This window comes from Tenebrio molitor, chromosome 1 (assembly GCF_963966145.1).
Source record: "Tenebrio molitor chromosome 1, icTenMoli1.1, whole genome shotgun sequence".
NCBI lineage: Eukaryota > Metazoa > Arthropoda > Insecta > Coleoptera > Tenebrionidae > Tenebrio > Tenebrio molitor.
Genome location: NC_091046.1, coordinates 22,144,578 through 22,165,658, shown reverse-complemented (window position 1 = coordinate 22,165,658; position 21,081 = coordinate 22,144,578). Strand labels below are relative to the sequence as shown.

The window sequence follows — 21,081 nt, the reverse complement described above, 5'->3', positions numbered from 1 at the left end:
ATTCAAACCTTTGGTTAAATTTACGTGAAATTCAAATTAACAGCGTCCTTCTGATTGGTCAACTTTAATTATTCATTACAAAAAATCGATTATACCCTGCCCTTTTTTTTAAACGCTATTGCTTTCAGTTATCACCAAGGAAAACGCCCTGTAAGTTTGATCCGCGAGTTCTGGGACAGCCTGTATATACAGTGAGCGGCAAAAGTATGGAATAAATTAGAAATTAAACAATTTTTTTTTCAAAAAAATCTTTGGACAGGTCAATTTTAGTTTATAAAAATACATATTTTAATACAAAATAAAATTCCAAGTAGTCATTTGTTTTCGAGTTATGACGTCATCGATAGTTTTTTTAAATAGAAATCCCCTATTTTTGTTCTTGATTCTGATAGGCCTTTTAATTGTCTAAACGCTAGTATAAAAATTTTGTTATCTTACATAAGGAAATTTTTGAGAAAAAAAAAATAAAGTTGGAAAAAATAAATTTTTAACAAACAAAAACGATTCAAATTGCCATCCTCCAGCTTGTTGACGATAAGCAAGTTTATGAAGAAATTCCCCCTGTTTTAGTTTTATCTAGTTTTATCCACGCACCCAATCAAAATTAAAATTTCTATACGTTGTGTTTCTGATAAATGAGTCATTTTCGAAAACGTTTTGTAAAACAAGTAATACATACGAATGAAATTGACAGTAACATTTGACTGTTTGATTTACCTACTTGATTTTTTCACTAGCTTTTGTTCTTTGTAAAATTTAATTTTTCCAACTTTATTATTTTTTTTCTCAAAAATTTCCTTATGTAAGATAACAAAATTTTTATACTGTCATTTAGACAATTAAAAGGGATATCAGAATCAAGAAAAAAAATAGGGTGTTTTCATTTAAAAAAAACTATCGATGACGTCATAACTCGAAAACAAATAACTGCTTGGAATTTTCTTTGGTACTAAAATATGTATTTTTATAAACTAAAATTGACTTGTCCAAAGATTTTTTTGAAAAAAATTTTGTTTAATTTTGAGGAATTTATTCCATACTTTTGCCGCTCACTGTATATATATATCGGGCGTTCAAATGAAATCCTGGGCTGAGTAGGCGTTGGAAAAATTAAACCGTTTAGAACAGTGTAAAGTTTGAATTTCCCGCCGTTTGACACGAATGACATTTGTGTGTTTAATCGGGATATAATTGAACATGTTTGTTTTCCGCAAAGGGTGCCCTTAGATATTTGCTTCGAGAATAGGAATCGTTACGTTATTCTATTTTTGATGTAAAATATTGCAAAGAAATAAAAAAAAGAAAAACATTTTGGCTCTAAATTTTAGGTTAGCTGTCAACATGCTCCAATTAATCTACGCTTTAAAAAAGCACAACAATTGACGGTTTCCAACGCCTTCCCAGCCCAGGATTTCATTTGAACGCGCGATATATAATATATGGACTGCTAATGTAGGCTGCGCGAGCGAAAAAGCGTAAAAAGAGAAAGCAATAAGTAAAGCTGTTGCTATCCTTCTCGTACGCAGTAGCGTATTAAGCGGGAACACCAGTTTGAACGCCGTACAGAACCGTGGTTTATTCCCTTCTCTTTCTATACAAATTGACTGTGCAGTTGTACATTAGCAGTCCATATCTCTATGTCGATGAATATACTCTATTCTTTATCTTGGTGAGTGGTCTTAGGGAAATTTTCACCCGTCAAGTTGAATTTAGGGGTTTTTGAATGTTGCCATGGAAAAGTGCGTTGGTAGTTGTTAAAAAATATTCAAATATTACAATAATGTACTTACAGATACGCCGCAAAGTCTTTCTATTTATTATTTTCCAAATTAAATTGCTCATGATTCACATGCACCAAGACATAACCTCAAACGTGTCATCTTCAGATCGCGTCGTTCTCTAAAATTTTAATAACTTACTTGGGAATTTCAAAATGTTCTAGACCGGCCACACACTTTCCGGTCAAATTAGGTCCGGTTTATAGTTCAAGAATCCGGTTAATTTTTCAAACCCAAACTTCTTTGAAATATTATCCGAGACGGGCATAATTTTCGGTCAGATTGACCGATGACGGACGCCAATGATTTTCGGACCGGGCACGGTTAAATTTAAGAATCGATGTGTACGGCTTATACAGTGTGGAAACTACTTATGGAATAAATTCAGTAATTTCAAAACTAATGACATTTGTCGAAAACACTAAAACAGGTCGATTTTCATTCCTAATGGTGCATATTTTAAGTTGTTTCACTTGTTCATAACGTCATCTTTTTTTGAGCTATGACGTCATTACCAATTTTTTTAAATGACAACCCCCCCTAAACGATGAATGAAAAAAATTGGTACCTTACATAACAATTTTTTTGAGAAAGCGACAAATTTTATTTCAAAAATTTAATTTTAATTTTAATGTAAACTTTTTTTTGATGAGGTTATTTAAAATCGCGGGTTTATTTTAATAGACCAAACAATTTAGAAGACTTATGGCTGAGAATTCGCCCTGAAATAGAACAAATCAACCCTGAAATTATTGAGCGCAGTGTAGGTACTAAGTTTATACTCCTGTCCGTAAGTGTTAAAAAATTGGCGGGAGGCAATTTCAACATTTGCCTTAAATTTTATTCTTAATCTTAAATGTTTATTTATTTTTGTTTGAGGTCATTTAAAATTTTTACATTAAAAATTAAATTAAAGTTTTGAAATAAAATTTTTAATTTTCTCAAAAAAATTGTTGTGTAAGCTACAATTTTTTTTCATTCATTATTTAGCTAGTAGGAAGGTCTATCAGAAAGAGAATAAAAAAGTGGGAGTTGTCATTTAAAAAAAATGACTGTGACGTCATAGCTCAAAAATGGATGATGTCATGAACAAGTGAAGGAACTGTAAATAAGCATTATATGAAATGAAAATTGACCTGTTTCAGCGTTTTCAATAAATGTCGTTAGTTATGAAATTACTGAATTTATTCCATAAGTAGTTTCGCAACATAAGATCGCGAGATTTGGCATGAATGCTTGACGAAGATTCTGAATCTGAATGACAGCTATGACAGTTAATATTTGATTTACACCACACAAAAATTTGGTGGAAAAAGTAAAACTTACAAAGCTACCCATGGCTTGCTTGATCGCATCGATCACTCACCAAGATAAAAAATAGAGTAGGTATAAATTGTAAACTAGAACCAATTATTTTTAACCTTACTTCCTTACGTGTAAGTAGTTAAAGACAAAAAACGAAACACTAGCATCAAAGAAACAAACTCCAATGTAAAGTTTAGTACAGTTTAGTACAGCAAAATTTTGTTGGAGTAAATTGGGCTACATGAAAATGTCAAATATCAACGTTTGTCATTATGACAGTTCGAATTTAGCAATGCTCAATCCAACGTTAAACATATTTAGGTTATTGTAAGACTTGGTTTTTGCCCAAGGGCGTTATCCCCTCAATATCTGATAATTAATCGATCAGACTCATCGGTACACGTTAAATTAGACAATCTAAGCTACAGTCGTACGATAATCTACAATCGGACTCACCTCCACCTCATTCAGTCATTCAAACGGTAAAGCACAGGTCCGGACTCGGGTTTGCTCAATGGGACGGCACAAACATGTAAACGATAAACACCTGACACATCTGTCACAAATCAAGGTCATACAGTGACTCACCCGGGGGATTCCTCCCTCTAGCCCGATCATGACGAGGGGCTCCAATCACAGGCGTCGTCTTCAGAGCGCTACGTACCGGGGTTGCGTTGGATGGTCTGGTAGCACTTGTAACAGCCCCGTGTGCAGTTTGGGATGCAAACTTCTTCTTCACAGAAGAAGACCACCACGGCCAGCGTGAGAGCGTGATAACTCCCTTCCATACGATACTGAGCTCCCTCAATACAGGAGAGTCGGGGTTACCTCCCAACCGTTTATCAAGCATGTATGATCTGTTGCATTTGGTTGCCACCACCAGCCGTCCCTACATGACGCGCCCAGTCAACGGCCCAGCCGTGTCATGAGCCAGAGATGCCTCACCCGGACATCCGGTGCTCAGGAATTATACCATGGTATCTGCCAGAGGTTTTAGCGCATTGGTGGTACTGACATCATAGCCCAGGTTGCCCAAACCTGCTATCACCCAGTTACCGACACACCTGGTAACTGTATCACCGGCTAGCACAAGCCTAATTCACTGCACCACTCCCGCGTCACAGATTATTCACCTGCCGTCACTCTCGTACTCGTACCTTGGACAGCCCGTCGGTTCCAGCTGCCAAGTCACACTGTCCCTGTCTCGCCTGTGGGACTCTTAAAAATCACCCCCGAGTCAAGGACCTTTCAGAACATAATTTATGAGCCACATGTTTGGGTGGAAGAGGTAGTTTTTCTGTCGCGTTTTTAAAATTCGCTTACATTATCTATAGTATTTTTACCCCTTATACAGGGTGATTCATCTTTTACCGCCGGTGGCAAAATGACCCTTAAGGATTGAGAAAAATTTATGAAATTTACAGATTTGATTTGTCGAAAAATTTACTTTCGGCCGGTATAATTTATTTCAAAAAAAGTTTTTTTTATGAGCAGATATTTATAAAAAACTGTTTTTTAAAAAAAATTTAAGTTTAAATTTTTGCATCAGAATGTGGTTAATGGCGTATAAAATCAATATCTGCAATCCGTTTCGAAAAATGTTTGATAGTTTTTGAATTAAATCGATTTTAATGGAAAAATTGCTTTTATTGGTACTCGTTGACTTTTAGTGTTGTAAATTTTCTTCAACAATGACTATCCTGTAAAACTGACCTGCTTAGGTAAATTTGTTCGATTTTACGAATAGAGTTGTAAAGGACCCACTGCAGTGGAAATAAAGATCCCCTAATAGATCTTATTGTTAAAATATTGGGACATTATGTCGTAAATCATGAAGCAAATACAAATTTGAATATCAAAATGCGTTTATTTCAATAATACCATATGCTAAAATTAATTTAACATGGTAAAATTGTGTGAAAATACCTGAGTGTGCATATGCCACAAGGTTGAATAAATTAAACAACTAATAATTGAGAAAATGTCAAAATTTGACCTAATTAACTTATAAATTTAATTTTTCGATATTATGTGCCTTATGAATAATAAATTAGGTCTGCAAAATATGAAAACGAAATTATAATTTTTAAGGTCAATTTTGCCACCGGCGGTAAAAGATGAATCACCCTGTAGAAATACACACCAACAAAGAAACAGTTTACAATCCACTTACTGGTACTTACACTTGCAGGTAAGAAACCGGTCATTTTTGCCCGTTGGGTGCTACCAAATATTTGGCTGAGGTTATTTAAGACCCCACCATAAATTACCGGATGGGGTGCTTTAGGATCTGTTTCTTTCTTGGTGTGATTTATGATTTTAGTCAATAGTTCATTAGGGGTAAAAGTACTATACCTACTACTTGATATGTTGGACATTAGTAACATAGTAACCAGTTAAAATAAAGTACGTAGAAACGTTACAATACAACATTTTTGAAAAGTTAACATAACGACGTTTTGCTGTCCTAGTTTTACATGAATTCGATAGTACATAATCATTATTTTATCCAGAATAATATGAAATAAATTAGATATAAATTTTTATTGTACAAAATTACTTTAATAAATGTACAGGGTCATTATAAATGCTTGTCCCATCGCAGCAGGTGTTGGTGACGTAGTTGAATGTGCCGCAAGCCTCATAACAAGAGTGAGACTAATATCACCGATAGGTGGCGCTACCGGCGGTAGTGAAAATCTGTCAACTAATTTGTCTAACGTTGCAAGGCTGCGGCACATCCAAAATTTGTGTGGGTTTTCAACGCCAACTGCGATGGGACAATCATTTATAATGATCCTGTAGCTTATACTCACCTAACTTTACTATAATTAAAACATTAATTAATATTACGGAACGAACCAATAAACTAAGTTAGTTGAATTTATTGGTAAGATTTTATTTAGCATATTAACACATAATTACTAGTATATTTATTTCTAAATACATAAACAAGAACTTCAACTACATGAAGCAATGTACGGTGCCATAAAAAATAGTCGCAGTAGGTTATGGACGAAAATAATTGTTGCTGTTTTAACAGTTTTCGTTATAACTTGGTAAATGTCGTCATAAAGATGGGTTGCTTCAACGGGAAAATATTCCTGAAACACTTCGACAGGAAAAAAAAATGAAATGTAGGAAAAGACATGCGAGCTTTGATCCATAGTAGACTTTGACTATTTTGTTCTTTTTGTAAACTTGGAAGAGACCAGGTTGTGGCTTTAGCTGCATATTTCGCCAGCGGCACAACACATCGGTAATGAATAATAGTGGATCTATTGAATAAGCACATAAACGCTGTTCAAAAATCAAAAAATCATTGTGGTGCAAATAACACACATTTTTCATGACATTTCGTATTACTTATCACAGTGACAGGTAAGTAATTTGCACCACAATAGTTTTTTTATTTTTGAACAGCGTTTAACAACTAATTATTGTAGTCTTGAAAAACACTTTCTTTTGTAATAACAGAGACAGGATGTAATACACAAAACATTAAAAACAGCTGGTCGTAAAAGTACGAGGCGTGATTCGAGTGAGATAAATTGTTGGGCTAACACAACAATTGACGCCTCTGGTAAAGTTTGAACGATAATAATCGATGCCAGTCTCTTCCTAGTTTGCGACTGCTCTAATTAGTTTTTACATACATTTATACATATAGGAATAGATTACATGTGATAGAACCGAAAAAGAAATTATAAAGACACTTAAATTATCCTATTATCAAACCACCGGGTGAGCAACAATAACTGTTTCAGTTAGCAATAAAAAAATTTACATGAAATTTTCAAGACCGTGTGTACCTATTTCGGTTTGTTTTATTGACATTATTGACATACATTTCAAATTTAGTCTTAGTTTTTGTAATCTTTTATTAATAAAATGGTTTTCTCGTTGGAATATGACATAAAAGTCGTCAGATTTTGTTGCCAACTCAAACAGTAATTGTTGCTCACCCGGTATTAAACTAAAACTTTTTTTAATTAATTCACTATTGTACAATCTGGATGCCCCAAAATTCGCGGAATAACTTAATAGGCTCATGTTATAAAATAATGAGAATAATACTAAAAAAATTCTATACCTCTTAGATTTGAAGATAAGAGGGCTCAAAGGTTTCAGTTTTGATCTCATTTATTTTAAATATTAAAAAAGATTTCCCCCTACACCTAAGGGTAAAAGGGGCATTGATTATGCAGCATGAGTCAGCTAAAACAGGTCAGTCGTATAAAACAGAAACTAAAGAATAATTTGAAAATTTGTTGTGATAAATTTTATGTGTGGTACACTCTAATTGTAAGCACATTTTTTTAGGATTCTATGATAACGCTGTCAGGAGATATTAATTAAAACAAGACGACAAGAAAAAAATTTTTGTACAGATTTGTACCGTTTTATATTCAGTTGAAGAAGGATTTTTTTAAAATAATGTTAGTGCATTTGTTTTGGCGAAAATTAAACAGATTGCTCAAAATAATCCCTTATTCTCAAGAATAAGGCTCCGCCTCGACTAGAAAATCCAGACTCGAAAAAAAAGATGCACTTTTTGCCCTTGATACACAAATAACCATTTTCTACTTCGGTGTCACAATCAGCATTTGGTGACACCGACAACAGTTTCACAAAGATCAATTTTGTAGCATCGTTTCTAATGATTATTGAATGTGGGGTTGGTATTGATAGTGAATTTCAGTGTTAAATGTGATTGAATGTCATTTGAACCTGAATCCATGTTTTGGATCAACATAAACTATTAAGGGGGTAGATTATTATTGTAACAACATTGGGGAGACAATTTGAAATTTAATTTTCAATGATATGGCATTGCTTTGTCAATACCAACACAATTCCATTAAAATAAAAGTCACTAGATAGGTAATTATTTTATATTTAAAAAAAAATAAATTAATGAAGCCGAAGTAGAAAAAATAGCATGTTACACTCGTTTTACAAGACATGTTGTCGAACTCCTTCCTTTAGAGCACTCCTCACTGCGCTGGTCGTGCTTTAAAACCTATCGTTCGACACTAGACTGTCTTGTGCAACTCGTATAACAATATAATATTTACTATTTGTCTTTCACTAGCCAGTGGCATAATAATTGTGAACGATTGTGATCAGGTTTGCAATTATTTCTTCATTATTTCCAGCATTTCCAAATAGTAATTTTATGTCCGTTTTACCTCAAATAACGTACGGCAACCTGGCTTTGATTTTTCTCTCTCATTTCCATGGATACAACAAAAATGAAACATTTGCAGACTATTGGGACACATAAAGTCTGTTTTTTTTTATAATCAATTGTCAAAGTATTGTCAGGTTGGCAGAAAAGTCGAAACAGTGAATTTTATAAATCACGTTTGAAACATTGACTTTTGAAATTGTCACCGATTGTCACATTTGACAATTTAAATTTAAATTAAACACGTGTCTTACACTCATAAACATATGCAACATAACCTCAATAATGATCTAGGGGCAATCTAGGTTGAAATTGAGATAGAACTGATAGAAAAAACGGGCTATAGAATCTTTTTAAATGTTGCCACATTTAGTGTAACGAATAAGTCCATATCTTCTACAAAAAAGGAGATTTTTTTACCTGATATTTTAATGACCACTTAAAACGTAATGCTAAGCTGTCCCGCGAATTTTGGGGTACCCAGTATATAAAACGAGGTAATACCAATCGCTTAACGCTTTACACTGTTTTTCATTTGGTTTTCCTCTTTTGTCAATTGTATTTCACTATTTCTCAAAACTATTTCATATTTAGGTCAGTTTAACATTTAATAGAGATAGGAAATAGTTTTGAGAAATAATGAAATACAATTGACAAAAGAGGAAAACCAAAAGAAAAACACTGTATTAACTAATTATAAAGCAAAAAAACTAATTTACATACACTACATAAATAATAATCAGCAACTTATCTCTTATATTTGAGAAACTGTGTTAAGCATGATTATTAAATTTAAAGTTAGGATTCACAAATTCATACCACAATGTTAAACAAAAGAAATACATATGCACAAGAGATGTTTTATTTTATGATTAAATATTAATGGAAAGTTCGTTAATTGTTTACAGTTTCGTGAAGAGTCATTACTTGACAACATATAACATACATATTTATAATGTTTATTAAATATTTTGATGGAATTTTTCTAGACAACGACATAATATTTTCAAGATATACAGTTAATTTCAAAATTAAAGAGTACCTACACCTAATTTTCTACAGTGTGAAATGCACTTACATTTTTTGTCAATGATCAATGTCAGTTTTGACAAACGAAATGCCTAATCTAACCGAAAACGCGAAAGTGTTGATTCTTTCCAAATTAGTGGTCGATCCGGAGGGCGACTTCTTGATTTTTGAGGTGTACTCGATAATTTTGAAATTAACTGTACCTAGCTATAACAATTATTCAAATTTAACATTTTTTTTAATTTTTCAAGTAATGTACGGGCCGATTCCACCAACGCCAGTTAAAGTTAACTGTAGGTTAAAATGCTTCGTTACTTTAGTTATCTATTGTTATAACAATGTTTTCGTATATTTTAATCTGTAGTTAAATTTCACTCGCGTTGGTGAAACCGACCCTACAAAATAAAAAAAATTATCATGAATAAAATGGAAAATTTTTAATTAAGTATGACCGTTAGTAATAAGAATGAATGTTCATTTTAGAGTATTTTGTCACGAAAATGTACTCGTAACATAACATCAATGTTGTTCAGAAACTATAATATTTACAAAAATTTTAGTGTTAATTTAAAAGTTATTTTCCGGTTTCTTCTCTGTAGCAAGACCTGTTTGCAATAAATTTGTAATTCTATCAATATTCAATGTGGAATTTCGTGCGCAGATTTTCTTTAGGGCACTGTTGACAATGCATAGATCTCCACGTAGCTCAGAGACGACAGCAGTTATCTTCTGTTCATTGCTTAATATTTCCACGCTTTGTGTATAAGGATTATAGCGTAACCCGAAAGGACGTTGTATTTGTTCAGCAAAAGTCCTGAAACAGGTTTATTGAAAAATTCTGAAGAGAGAAAATTAATTGTTTAAGGTGTCTATACAGGCGTACATTGTTCTGGTCTAAATAGATTCGGTAGTTTAAAATTTTTAAATTTTCGATCATTTCAACGAAACACTATTTATTACTATTTACTGGGGGCGGAATTTTTGTTGTGTAGAATTGTTTTACGAAACATAACATTTTACATGAAAAGATAAGGAGTTTCAATTATTTGTTCTCCTAACAATTTTAAGGTAAAATAAACTAGGCAAAAATGAATAGGGAATTCCACACTTTTTCTTGGAAAGCAAAATAATTGCTCCAATCCTCCCAAGTATTCTTAAACACAAGATAAATTTTAAATGTTACAAGTACAGAGTGATCAACAAGAATCCAAATCAGAGCAAGCGTTGCAAATTATCGGTCACGTCGTAGCAAAATCATATGCACATAAGCGGTCAAAACATGGGCGTAGATAATTTATGGTCTCAAACGCTACTTAATAAAAATGATACTTTATGAATTTTAGACGTTGAAATTATAATTGTGCATTTTATTATTATTATAAGATAAGGGAAACAATTTATAAGATTAACAATAGCAACATTTTACATTTGTAAGAGTAAGTTAATTATCATCTTTATTGCCAAACGCGACGCTACTGGTACGGAGATGCTTCGTTGAAATGTCACATTTCAAAATTCAAGGTTGTTGTTGTTGACAATTTAAGTGATTTAACCTAGAAAACAAATCTTCGATTTCGGCAAAGTTTACAGACGTTTATTGAAGTTGTAAGCAATAATTATCCCAGAATAAGTTGTAAAATGGGTTTTACCATTAAAGAGATGGCATTTTTATTAGATTATTTTCGAAAGAGGGTGAAACAAGAAAATGAAGACTGGCCTTACTTTGTACCCCCTTACACTGAAGAATTTTAAGCCAGATGTCCGAACCTGATGGTATTGGTTATCAACAAGTTTATCAATGTCTTAAAATTATAGTGCCTAATTTTAGCAAATCATAACCCATCATTAAGAAGAAGTCAGGTCAGTTCTTAGTTCAAATTTTAGAAATGGTGCAAAATGTTCCACAAATTATCAAGGAACATCCCTCAACTTCCATAAGGCGTTTAAGACAACAAGTTAAATTGTGTTATGGCACTTAACAGAAATTTTTTAAGAAGGATATTAATTTGTTTCCCTTTGTGTGTTGCAAGAAATAAAACCCACACATTACCTTAAACAAATTGACAGCTTCATAAGGGTTTTTGAAATTATGAGAGGCGAGTTTGATTCTGTCTGGACCACAATGGAGAACATTTTGAGCAGTTTTTGTGAAAACTTATTTTTTGACCTTGGAGTAATTTAAATGTTTTAAACACTGCTAGAAAAGATACGAGTAAGTTCTCAATTACCCAAAATTTAGAGAATAATAACTTTTACACTTTTCTTACAGAAAACAACAAAACAAAGAATTGTGAAAAATAATTATTTTTAAAATTTTGTAACTCAAGATTGTGCCTTATGAAGGAATTTTGTGTAACTGTGTGTAACAGCCAAACAATATCCCTATCGAGCGTAAAACTTTCTTCTAATTTCAGCCAACCAATATAGAGCATTAATTTTAAATCTTGGGTTTAGTAATAAACCTTGCCTGCTTTGACACTTGTCCGAAATTCAGTGAATCTAATACTGTGTTCAATATACCTGTACGAGTCCAGCATGAAACATTGTCTGTTTTTAGGTACTTACTTTAAATACGTTCTGTTTATCTTATCTAGGTATACGATAAATAATGTCTTAGATATGTGGAAGGAAGCCCTCCAACAAATTGCCCCAGAAATGTGGAAAAATTTAGTGCGGCACGCTGAAGACAAAATTAAAGAATGGTGGGATCGAGAACAACTTTTATAAGACCAAGTGGAACCGTTAATATTTGTTGTCAATAAGGGTGAATCATCTAACGAATTTCATTTCATTACCATTCATTTTTTATTTGTTTATATACAGAATGTCCCAAAAAAAAAGACGAGTCTATAGCTCCCTTATTTATCGGAGGATTTTAATTATCCATACACCAAATTAAATGGTTGTTAATAGGCTAGAAAACGGCTTAATAAATTCACGTATAGCTCCAAGGACTTCAAGACTAAACTGTAAAAATATTTTTTTTCTACTGGAGTTTGGAAAACTTTAACATTGTAATACTAATTTGAGTTAGAAAAGTGAAAAATTTCATACTAAGGGCGGAAATAATATTTCAACACTAAAAGTTCAATTTTGGTCGTTTCCTGGGATACGTAACGTAAAAAGTGGTATTTAATTGAGAGAAAAGCTTAAACGCCTTCACAATTTTTCATTACTAAATTGTTTCTCTATGGTAACGAAAGCAGAACAATTTTGATTTCGCTTTTTAATTTAGAAAGAATTAATAGAATATTAAAAATATCCAAATTTTATGTATTTTCCAAACTCCAGTAGAAAAAATCATGTGTGCAATACGTAGGACATCCATTTTTTCCGTACACGGCATGTTTTTGATCTCGACTAACGTCTCGATCAAAAATCCCATGCCTAATACGGAAAAAAAATACATTTCCTAACTTATTGCACAAATAGCTATTTTCAAATGGGATTACGTACTTTTTTTTAGTAATTCTGATAGAGATTTTAATTCTGAAAACAACAATGTATCACAAATATAACTTCACATAAAAAAAAATAACACTAACTTTTGAAACAAATGACGAGCACAAAGCGAAAAGCTATCAAAATGCATTGCGTTACAATGTAATAACCAAATTAAGGTAGCTGGAAAAACAAATGACAAATAATAACATGTGGGATTGTGCAGATATGCCGCCAATGTTTAGCGCAAAATGGAACATAGACGATAGTAGCGATTTTTTAATTTTTTTTTTTGTGAATTTTTGGTATTTAAGTGTAATCCCATGTGAAAAAAAATATTTTGACAGTTTACCCTTGAAGTCCATGGGGCTATACTTGAATTTATTAGGCCATTTTATAGCCTATTAACAACCATTTAATTTGGTGTACAGATAATTAAAATCTTCCGATAAATAACGGAGTTATGTTGTGGATGTCTGTGAATGTGAGGTGGAATGGGCGTGGGTGGCCGGGGAAAGTGCCCCGGAGCCCCGTCGCACCACCTGAAGGGAGGTTAGGATAGGCAAAAAAAGGAATTGAAAGTGAAAACTGGCCGACCGAAAAGGTACCGTAAAAGCCGTATGGCAAGAAACGGGAAGGCATTAATAAAAAAAAAAAAAAATAACGGAGTTATGGACTCGTCTTCTTTTTTGGGGACACCTGTATAAGCTAGGCAAAAATGAATAGGGAATTCCACAATTTTTCTTGGAAAGCAAAATAATTGCCCCAATCCTCCCACGTATTCTTAAACACTAGATAAATTTAAAATGTTACAGGTACTTGAAACATTACATTTAATGTGTATATACTCCGCGACAACTGGTTAGCCTCATCCATAAAATACAGATTTTTTCAAAATTTTTATGCTAATTGGTATTATTATTGGTAGACTCATTCAATGCATCAAGGTAGGCAACGATTGATTTGGAAGACAATTTGTCACTTCTGACAACGTAGAATTAACTGCAGATTTTTTTTTTCCAAAAGAAGTATTTTAATCGCGACAACTGATTAGCCTCACTAATTATAATTAAGTTTAAAGTAAGTAAAATTTTCAAAAAAATAATAAACAGGTTATTTACATTAAACTTTGAAGTTGTTAAAATAAAAAAAGAATCCTTCGTAGTGCTAACGTCCTCAATAATTTTCTTCAAGATATTGAAAATCTGCAGCTGGTTTAAGAACCGCACAGAGGCTAATTAAAAAGTGTGCACACTTAAGTCGACGTCGCTTGAAAAAAAAAACCGTTTTGACTCAAAGGCATAGAGAAAATCGCCTCCATTTTGCAAGAAACCATATGGCGTGGCAAGAGCAATGGAATAGTGTAATTTTCACGGATGAAAAAAGATTTGACGGTCTAGTGGATATTTATACTATTTCCATGACTTAAGAAAAAAAGAAAAATTTTGCACTCGTCACCACAGACGGGAAGCCGGGGTAATGGTGTGGGGCGCAATTTCGTCTAAAGCAGTGATGCATTTAGAAATTTTAAATGGAATTTAGAATGTTCAGAAATATAGGGATCTTTTGATACGGGTCAAACCTATAATAGAAAGAACCATGGATGGCTTACCATGGGTTTTCCAACGTGACCATGCTGCACGCTTCGTCAGTAGTTGGTTAGAGGAAGAAAATATTAATGTGCTCGAGTGGCCTAGTGTGTCACCCGATCTAAACATTTTAGAAAATGTTTGGCGTTGGCTTTCCAGACAGTTGTATGGTAATGGTCAACAATACCACAACGTAGGGCAGTGTTACCACCGCGTTTTTTTTGGAAGGGGGGAAACAATGTATTGAACACAAACTTCGGAGTTTAAGGAATGAAAATTAAAACCGTTACGAGGATCGACAAAACGAGTACACTTTCACTTGACCCGTCTAAAAAAACTAAAAACTTTTTCTTGTTATTTTCGTTCTCCTTAGAAACAAACAAAAACCAAAAGTCGAGTGTACGTAGTTGCACCTGATTGGTTCGCGACAAACCCCGGGATACGGGGTGGTCTGGCTAGCCCTTCATTTGTTTTACCGTCGGTGACAGCAGCTTACCAATGCCATACAGGCTGCCTGGAATACCATAACCTAAGGATACCTGGATTCATTTAATTCTATTCCAAATCGAATCTTTGAAGTTATCCGCAAAGAGGATCTCACACACTATTAATGTTAATTTTTTTAGTAGTTTTTGTTTATTATTTTATTTAGTTCAGTTTGGTTAAATCTAGCCGTCTTTCAGACAATATGAGTCGGGAATTTCTGGAAATGTTTATCAAGATTTACGAATCGTAACCATGCCTTTGGCAGATTAAAAGTAAATTATATCATCATAGAGTGAAAAAGAAGCTGCCTATACGCAAGCATTTTTTGTGATAGGTAAAGACGATAAAACTATATTAAGTGTTTCTCGGTTGACATGTTAATTATTCCTTGGTACTCTAATTCGCTAAGTTCAGAATTTTAATTATTTTAAATAATTTCAACACAAACGTCTTTAACAACCATTCATTGGGGGCGGAATTTTTGTTAGTTATGTTTCTGAATGCCTTTGTCGGCACAATAATCCCTAAAAGTGGTAATATATTTAGTACGGGGTCATTATAAATTATTGTACCATCGTAGATGGCTGTGCGCTATGCTTTAGGTGCGCCGCTACGCCGACTAGTTGTTACAAACATTTATAATGACCCCGTACAATACCCAACTGAAATTTGCCAATCTTCTTTTAAATGTAGGCGTCCATGAGATAAACACAGGTATACAAGGGTAACAAATGTTCATCGAGAAAAACGTTGAAATAAAACACTCGTTCAACATTTTTGGTAATTCCAATTAGAGTCAGGGCATAATTGAATTAATGGATTTGATATTAGCAAAGTTCAAATTGAGGGAAACACAAAATTAATGTTCAACAGATTAAACATTTTTGTCAAATGTGTAATCAAAGGGCGAAAATTGCAAATTAAAAATAAAACGTTTCGTCATAGAAAATAACAAAAATAGTTTGCACTTGTGGAATGAAGATTACAAACTAGGTATGTACTTAGGACGGTTTTGGAAAATTCAAACAAAAGTCGAATAATCCTTATAAGTAGTAGATCAATAAAATTGCATGTGCATGGCACTGGACAGGTTAAATTTTATTAGCACTTACGTAAAAGCGTTAGAAAGCCCAATTTAGGTATTAAGGATGAACTGGAGTAACAATCTCAGCAAAAAGTTGCGGAATTCTTATAATGCTATGAAACGTTTATTACGAGAAATCAATATTTGAAAAAATAGTTTTTCATTTTTGGAAACGAATTGTAATGAGTTGCAAGTAAATTTTGTGTTTATTTTCTTGATTTTTAGATAATTACTTACATGTGATTTTACAATCTTTTGACTAAGACTGTACGTGAAAGTAAATAGAAGCACACTGAATTTCAATTTTCATTGATTTCTGTTAAAGTTCTTAACGTAACTGTAGTAAAACGTGCGATATGAGTATAATGTTGCATACCGACGTCAATAAAATGCATTTTGTTCACTTTTATTGAAATTAAAACAGATACATAACCTCAAAAACCGTGTTTTTCCACATATAATTAGCGATTACATGGAAAATCCTCGACCAACTTTTTTTGTAAATTCATTAGAAAATTCTACGATATCGATACTTTATGTGTGAAAAATTTAAGAAAAATTGGCCTTTTTGAAATATGTTTTTTATCAAATTTTATGCGACCATTGCTCGATTTCTCATAAGAACACGTGTAAAATATCCCGAAACTTTAAAAGGTAATAACTTTAAAATTCCTCGACCAAATTTTTTTAAATTTGGCACAGTACTTTAGGATGGATGAAAGGACTATTCTACCAATTTTAAGCAAATTTTGCCATTTTTCAATGTTGCTCCAGTTCATCCTTAAAAAGCTATTTGCGCAACGAGATAGGAAAAGCGATTTTTTCCATTCTAGACGTCGTGAATGAAAAAAATAGTTATTTTTGTATTAAGTGCGCAAAATGATTGTTTTTTATTGACGCATGAGAATGAGTTTTTGGTCGAGACCGTCAGGTTGAGACTTCAAACTCATTCGAATCTTGCGCACGAAATACAAACACAATTTTTTCTACAACCGCTTTTTAAACTTTTGCTAATAAAATTGACACTTACTACAAAACGATCAGACATTCAAGTTGCCCGCTTGCGCTGGTTACTTGGTTACGAATTTTTGTAAAATTGTCCTTGGGTGTTTTAATTTTTTTTTTTACCGTAAAAACAGTGAAAATAGTTATTTGTGCAACGAGATAGGAAAAGTGACTTTTCTGTACGAGATTCGGGATTTTCAATCGAGACGTACTCGACATTAAAAACGCGTCGAATACGGAAAAAAACACTTTTCCTTCGTGTTGCACACATAATTTTTTCTAATGAGGTAGAGAAAACTCTTACCTCTTGAGGATTTATTGAAAATTTTGGATACAAAATTTGAAAAATCGAGTAGCTCATTTTGGTCGTTATGGAATCAATGTAAATACAAATTTTCACATTAGAAAAATTTGCGAGTTCGTTTAGTTGTGAGTGTATTTGCGATTAAAAATGTCCGAAGATGCTGAATTTGTTAGCTCGGACGTAGAAGAATCAGCAGCATTAGTAGTCAATGAGTTATTACCCGTGAAATCGCGGAAAAAATATGATAAAGCTTACTAACAATTTGAGGATTGGTGCCGTGAAAAGCGAGTGCGTGATATTACTGAAGAAGTTCTACTGACCTATTTTGAGCAAAAATCAAGAAAACTCAAAGACTCGACATTATGGAGCCTTTTCTCGATGCTGAGGTCTACAATCCAATTAAAGAAAAATATAGAAATCAAGAAATATACAAGCCTGATAACGTTCATCAAAAGAAAATCAACCGGTCAGGTTTCGAAAAAATCCAACATTTTTACCAAGCAGGAGATAGAAAAGTTCCTAAGGGAAGCGGATAATGGCACTTACTTAATGATGAAGGTAAAGGTGACTTTTATGTAATTCAAAAAATAACTGTTTTACTCTTTAAAGGTGATGTTGATAATCGGGATCAGTGGGGCATGCCGTCGCGAGGAATTGACTTTTCTTGACGTGAAGAACATTACAGACAAGGAGTCTTATATCATTATCCAGATTCCAGACACTAAAACAAACGTCAGGCGAGAATTTACAATATCACCAGGCAATTTTGAAGGTTTGGATTTATTAGAAATATTCAGGACATACTTTTCTCTCCGACCATCACCGATTGAAATTACTCGATTTTTTCTTGGTTTTCGGAACGGAAAATGCACAAGGCAGGCAGTAGGAATAAATACCATAGGTGGAGTGCCTAAGAAAATAGCAGATTTTTTGAATTTACCGAATTCTTCGAATTATACTGGACACTGCTTCAGAAGGACATCTGCAACATTATTGGCCGATGCAGGAGCTGACATCACAGTTCTCAAAAGACACGGTGGTTGGCGATCAAATACTGTTGCCGAGGGATATATAGTGGATTCTGTATAAAACAAGTTGGAAGTATCTTCAAAAATATTAGGAAAAGAACAGATCATCAATATAACCCAATCCGATAATGTGGCCCCAAAATGTTTGTTAAAAGAATGCAATAATGTTGTAGTAAATAATATAATTGCTGGTTTTCATTTGTTTATTTTCCTAACTAGGTAAGAAAAGTAGTACTTTTCCTAACCGAAGTGAATGTGGAAATGTAACAGTTTTCGATACGGAATTTGAAAATAGCTATTTATGTAACCAGTTAGGAAATGCGTTATTCTGTGTAACGAGTGGAATATTTGCGGGACGAGCGCAGCGAGATTCCGCAAAATCACACGAGTTACACAAAATTGCATTTCCTAACGTGTTACATACAAGATTTTTTCTAATTTTGACAAAAAAAAAAGTTTCTTTAAACGTTAAACGAAGTAATGAATTTCAATAATAATAAATTATTATTGTGTTAAAATATCAAGTAGGTAAGTAGGCACGGTTATATTTCTTAAAAACAAAAAATATAACAGTGTCAAAACTGATGATACAATAAATTTTTCCTAAGCAGTTAGGAAAGATTTTACTTTTCGTAACCAGTTACGAAAAGTGTGACGTTTCCAAACGTCAATTAATTTTGAAAAGTGTCACTTTATATGTCAAAATTAGAAAAAAAATATTAAAACATCCAAGGAAACTTTTTGACAACTATTTTTGATCTATCAAAAAATGACATACTTTGCGACTTGACAATGATGCATAAATGTCGCGTTTTTTTGACGGTTGTAGAAAAAGGCTTTTTTTGTTCGACACTGTCAGAATTTGAGAATTTTCTCCTGTGTGAACGGATTTTGATGAATTTGACAACTTGTCAAAACGAAACGCCAAGCTAATTTTAAAGATTTTCAGCCATTTGGAGCCTTTGGGGGGGCTCGTCGAACAAAAAAACGTTGTATTCAACTCGTTCTTGTGTAATTTGCGCTTTTTTGGCACTCGTGGACCTTTAAAACTCTCGTTTCACTCGAGTTTTAAACTGGCCCACTCATGCCAAAAAAAGCCCAAATTACACACGAACTCGTTAAATAAATAACTATTTTCCACTACTAGTAATAAAGTCTAGCGTTATCGGTTGTCATAGAACACTGAGAAGTTTCGTTTTTCTACGTTGGCCCAGTGACAGGTAAATAATTTTTCATTATTAACCAGTGGTAAATAATGGAACAACCGTCACCTAGCAACGAAAGATTGTCGTCTATTTCATTGGTTAACGTAGCCGATTTTCATACCAACTGTCAAGAAATGACAACTCGGACCCGTCGCATCCGACAAAATAATTTGATTAATAATTATTATCAGAAAGGGTTTTAACGTATCTAGTAGTGAAAAAAATAGTATATAAACCACGGTGGAGAAGTCCTTTATAGCCTTCGCGCCTTACAATCCTTGGCGCGCCTCGGGCTCTTATCTTGGCACTCTAGCTATAATCATGAACACCTCCACCTTGGTATATAATATATTATTTCTATCGAATTGCACACAAGATTTTGATATAATATATTATTTCTATCGAATTGCACACAAGATTTTGTGAAATTCGGAAAAGAAGTCCTTACATTATAATAATTTTGATAGATACTTTTTATGAGAAAACCATGATCAAGTTCCTATTGATGTATTGTTACGTAGGGAAAACAAAAGTAAACAAGGTAAAATTTGACAAAATATTTGTGTGTTCGTCTCATTTGCCTGAAAATAATGTTTGAGGAAGCAGATGAACCATCTTCTGATATTGAAGAGTCAGCGGCCTTGGCACTTAATTCATTGCTGCCCGAAAAATCGAAAGAAAAGTACAAAAAGGCGTACAAAGAGTTCGAGAATTGGTATTCAGAAAAGAGAGTTAAACATGTTAATGAAGAGGTATTAGTAGCATACTTTGAACAAAAGTCAAGAACTTTTACACTATGGAGTATCTATTCAATGTTACGAGCTACCTTTAATGTGAACAAGAAGATCGAAATTAGAAACTATCCAAGTTTGATAGCATTTATCAAAAGAAAATCAGTCGGCCAGCTTTCAAAGAAATTCAGCTTGTTTGCAAAGTTTAAGATGGAAAAGTTTTTAAAGGAAGCTGAAAATAACACTTATTTGCTGAAGAAGGTTAGATTTTTATAAAAATTTGACATTTGACATTAAAATTTTTCAATGTTTCTCCTTTGTTTTATTTTTCCATTCTAGTTAGGAAAAATTGAACTTTTCAACACTCAAATGAGTGTGGAAAAATTAAACAATTCCACACCGAATTTCACAAAATAATGTAATAATGTAAAGTGGGACAAGTCTTGATGCAGATTTTCGCTAAATTTTAGTTGATTGCAACCGGCTTTAAACCTAAAGTTTTAAATTTGACACTTTCTTGTCAAAAAAAAAAAAAAAATCAAAAGCGATCATGGTCCGCATTAGCAATTTAGTCAAATTGGGAATAATTTCTAAAGCTGAGGACGGTTGGTCCATAAGGCGGATTGCTCTCAGGTACAGTGGCGGCCATTAATTTGGAAACACCGGCCTAATGTAGTTTACTGGATATTTCTAATATTTGATAGTGTAAGCGTTATGTCATGCAGTCATGTCACCCATATTATCGTTGAGTGCATTCAACAGATTGTCGCAGCCGAAATTGATACTCTCGTGTCAAAAATGGATTACTCCCTAGAATTCAAACTTTTAGGGAAATAACGTTTTTCATGTTGTGTGTAACTAGAATTTTCAAAAGTTATTTTGAATGCCTAAGGTTGGTTACTTTG

At 33.3% G+C, this 21,081-nt stretch overlaps 1 protein-coding gene and 1 long non-coding RNA gene across 5 annotated transcripts in view; one reads left to right on the top strand and one right to left on the bottom strand.

The window, feature by feature from the left end:
• Positions 1-5,505: 5,505 nt before the first annotated feature.
• The window catches only part of Trhn (tryptophan hydroxylase), a 56,799-nt gene continuing 41,223 nt past the window's right edge, over positions 5,506-21,081 (bottom strand). Inside the window, exon 8 of the mRNA XM_069062046.1 lies at positions 5,506-10,117. Coding sequence (XP_068918147.1) covers positions 9,871-10,117 — 247 coding nt within the window. The 3' untranslated portion in view covers positions 5,506-9,870. The remainder of the gene's footprint in view (positions 10,118-21,081) is intronic.
• On the top strand, positions 10,491-20,487 carry LOC138141321 (uncharacterized). Of its 4 annotated transcripts, none has more exons than XR_011163080.1 (6): positions 10,491-10,908; positions 10,979-11,076; positions 11,132-11,515; positions 11,573-11,860; positions 11,921-17,770; positions 17,822-20,487. It is a non-coding gene; the product is annotated as an uncharacterized lncRNA (long non-coding RNA). The 4 variants fall into 4 exon arrangements; XR_011163079.1 differs by having other exon boundaries at positions 10,491-11,076; positions 11,573-11,661; positions 11,718-11,860; XR_011163078.1 differs by having other exon boundaries at positions 10,491-11,076; positions 17,822-19,986; positions 20,052-20,487.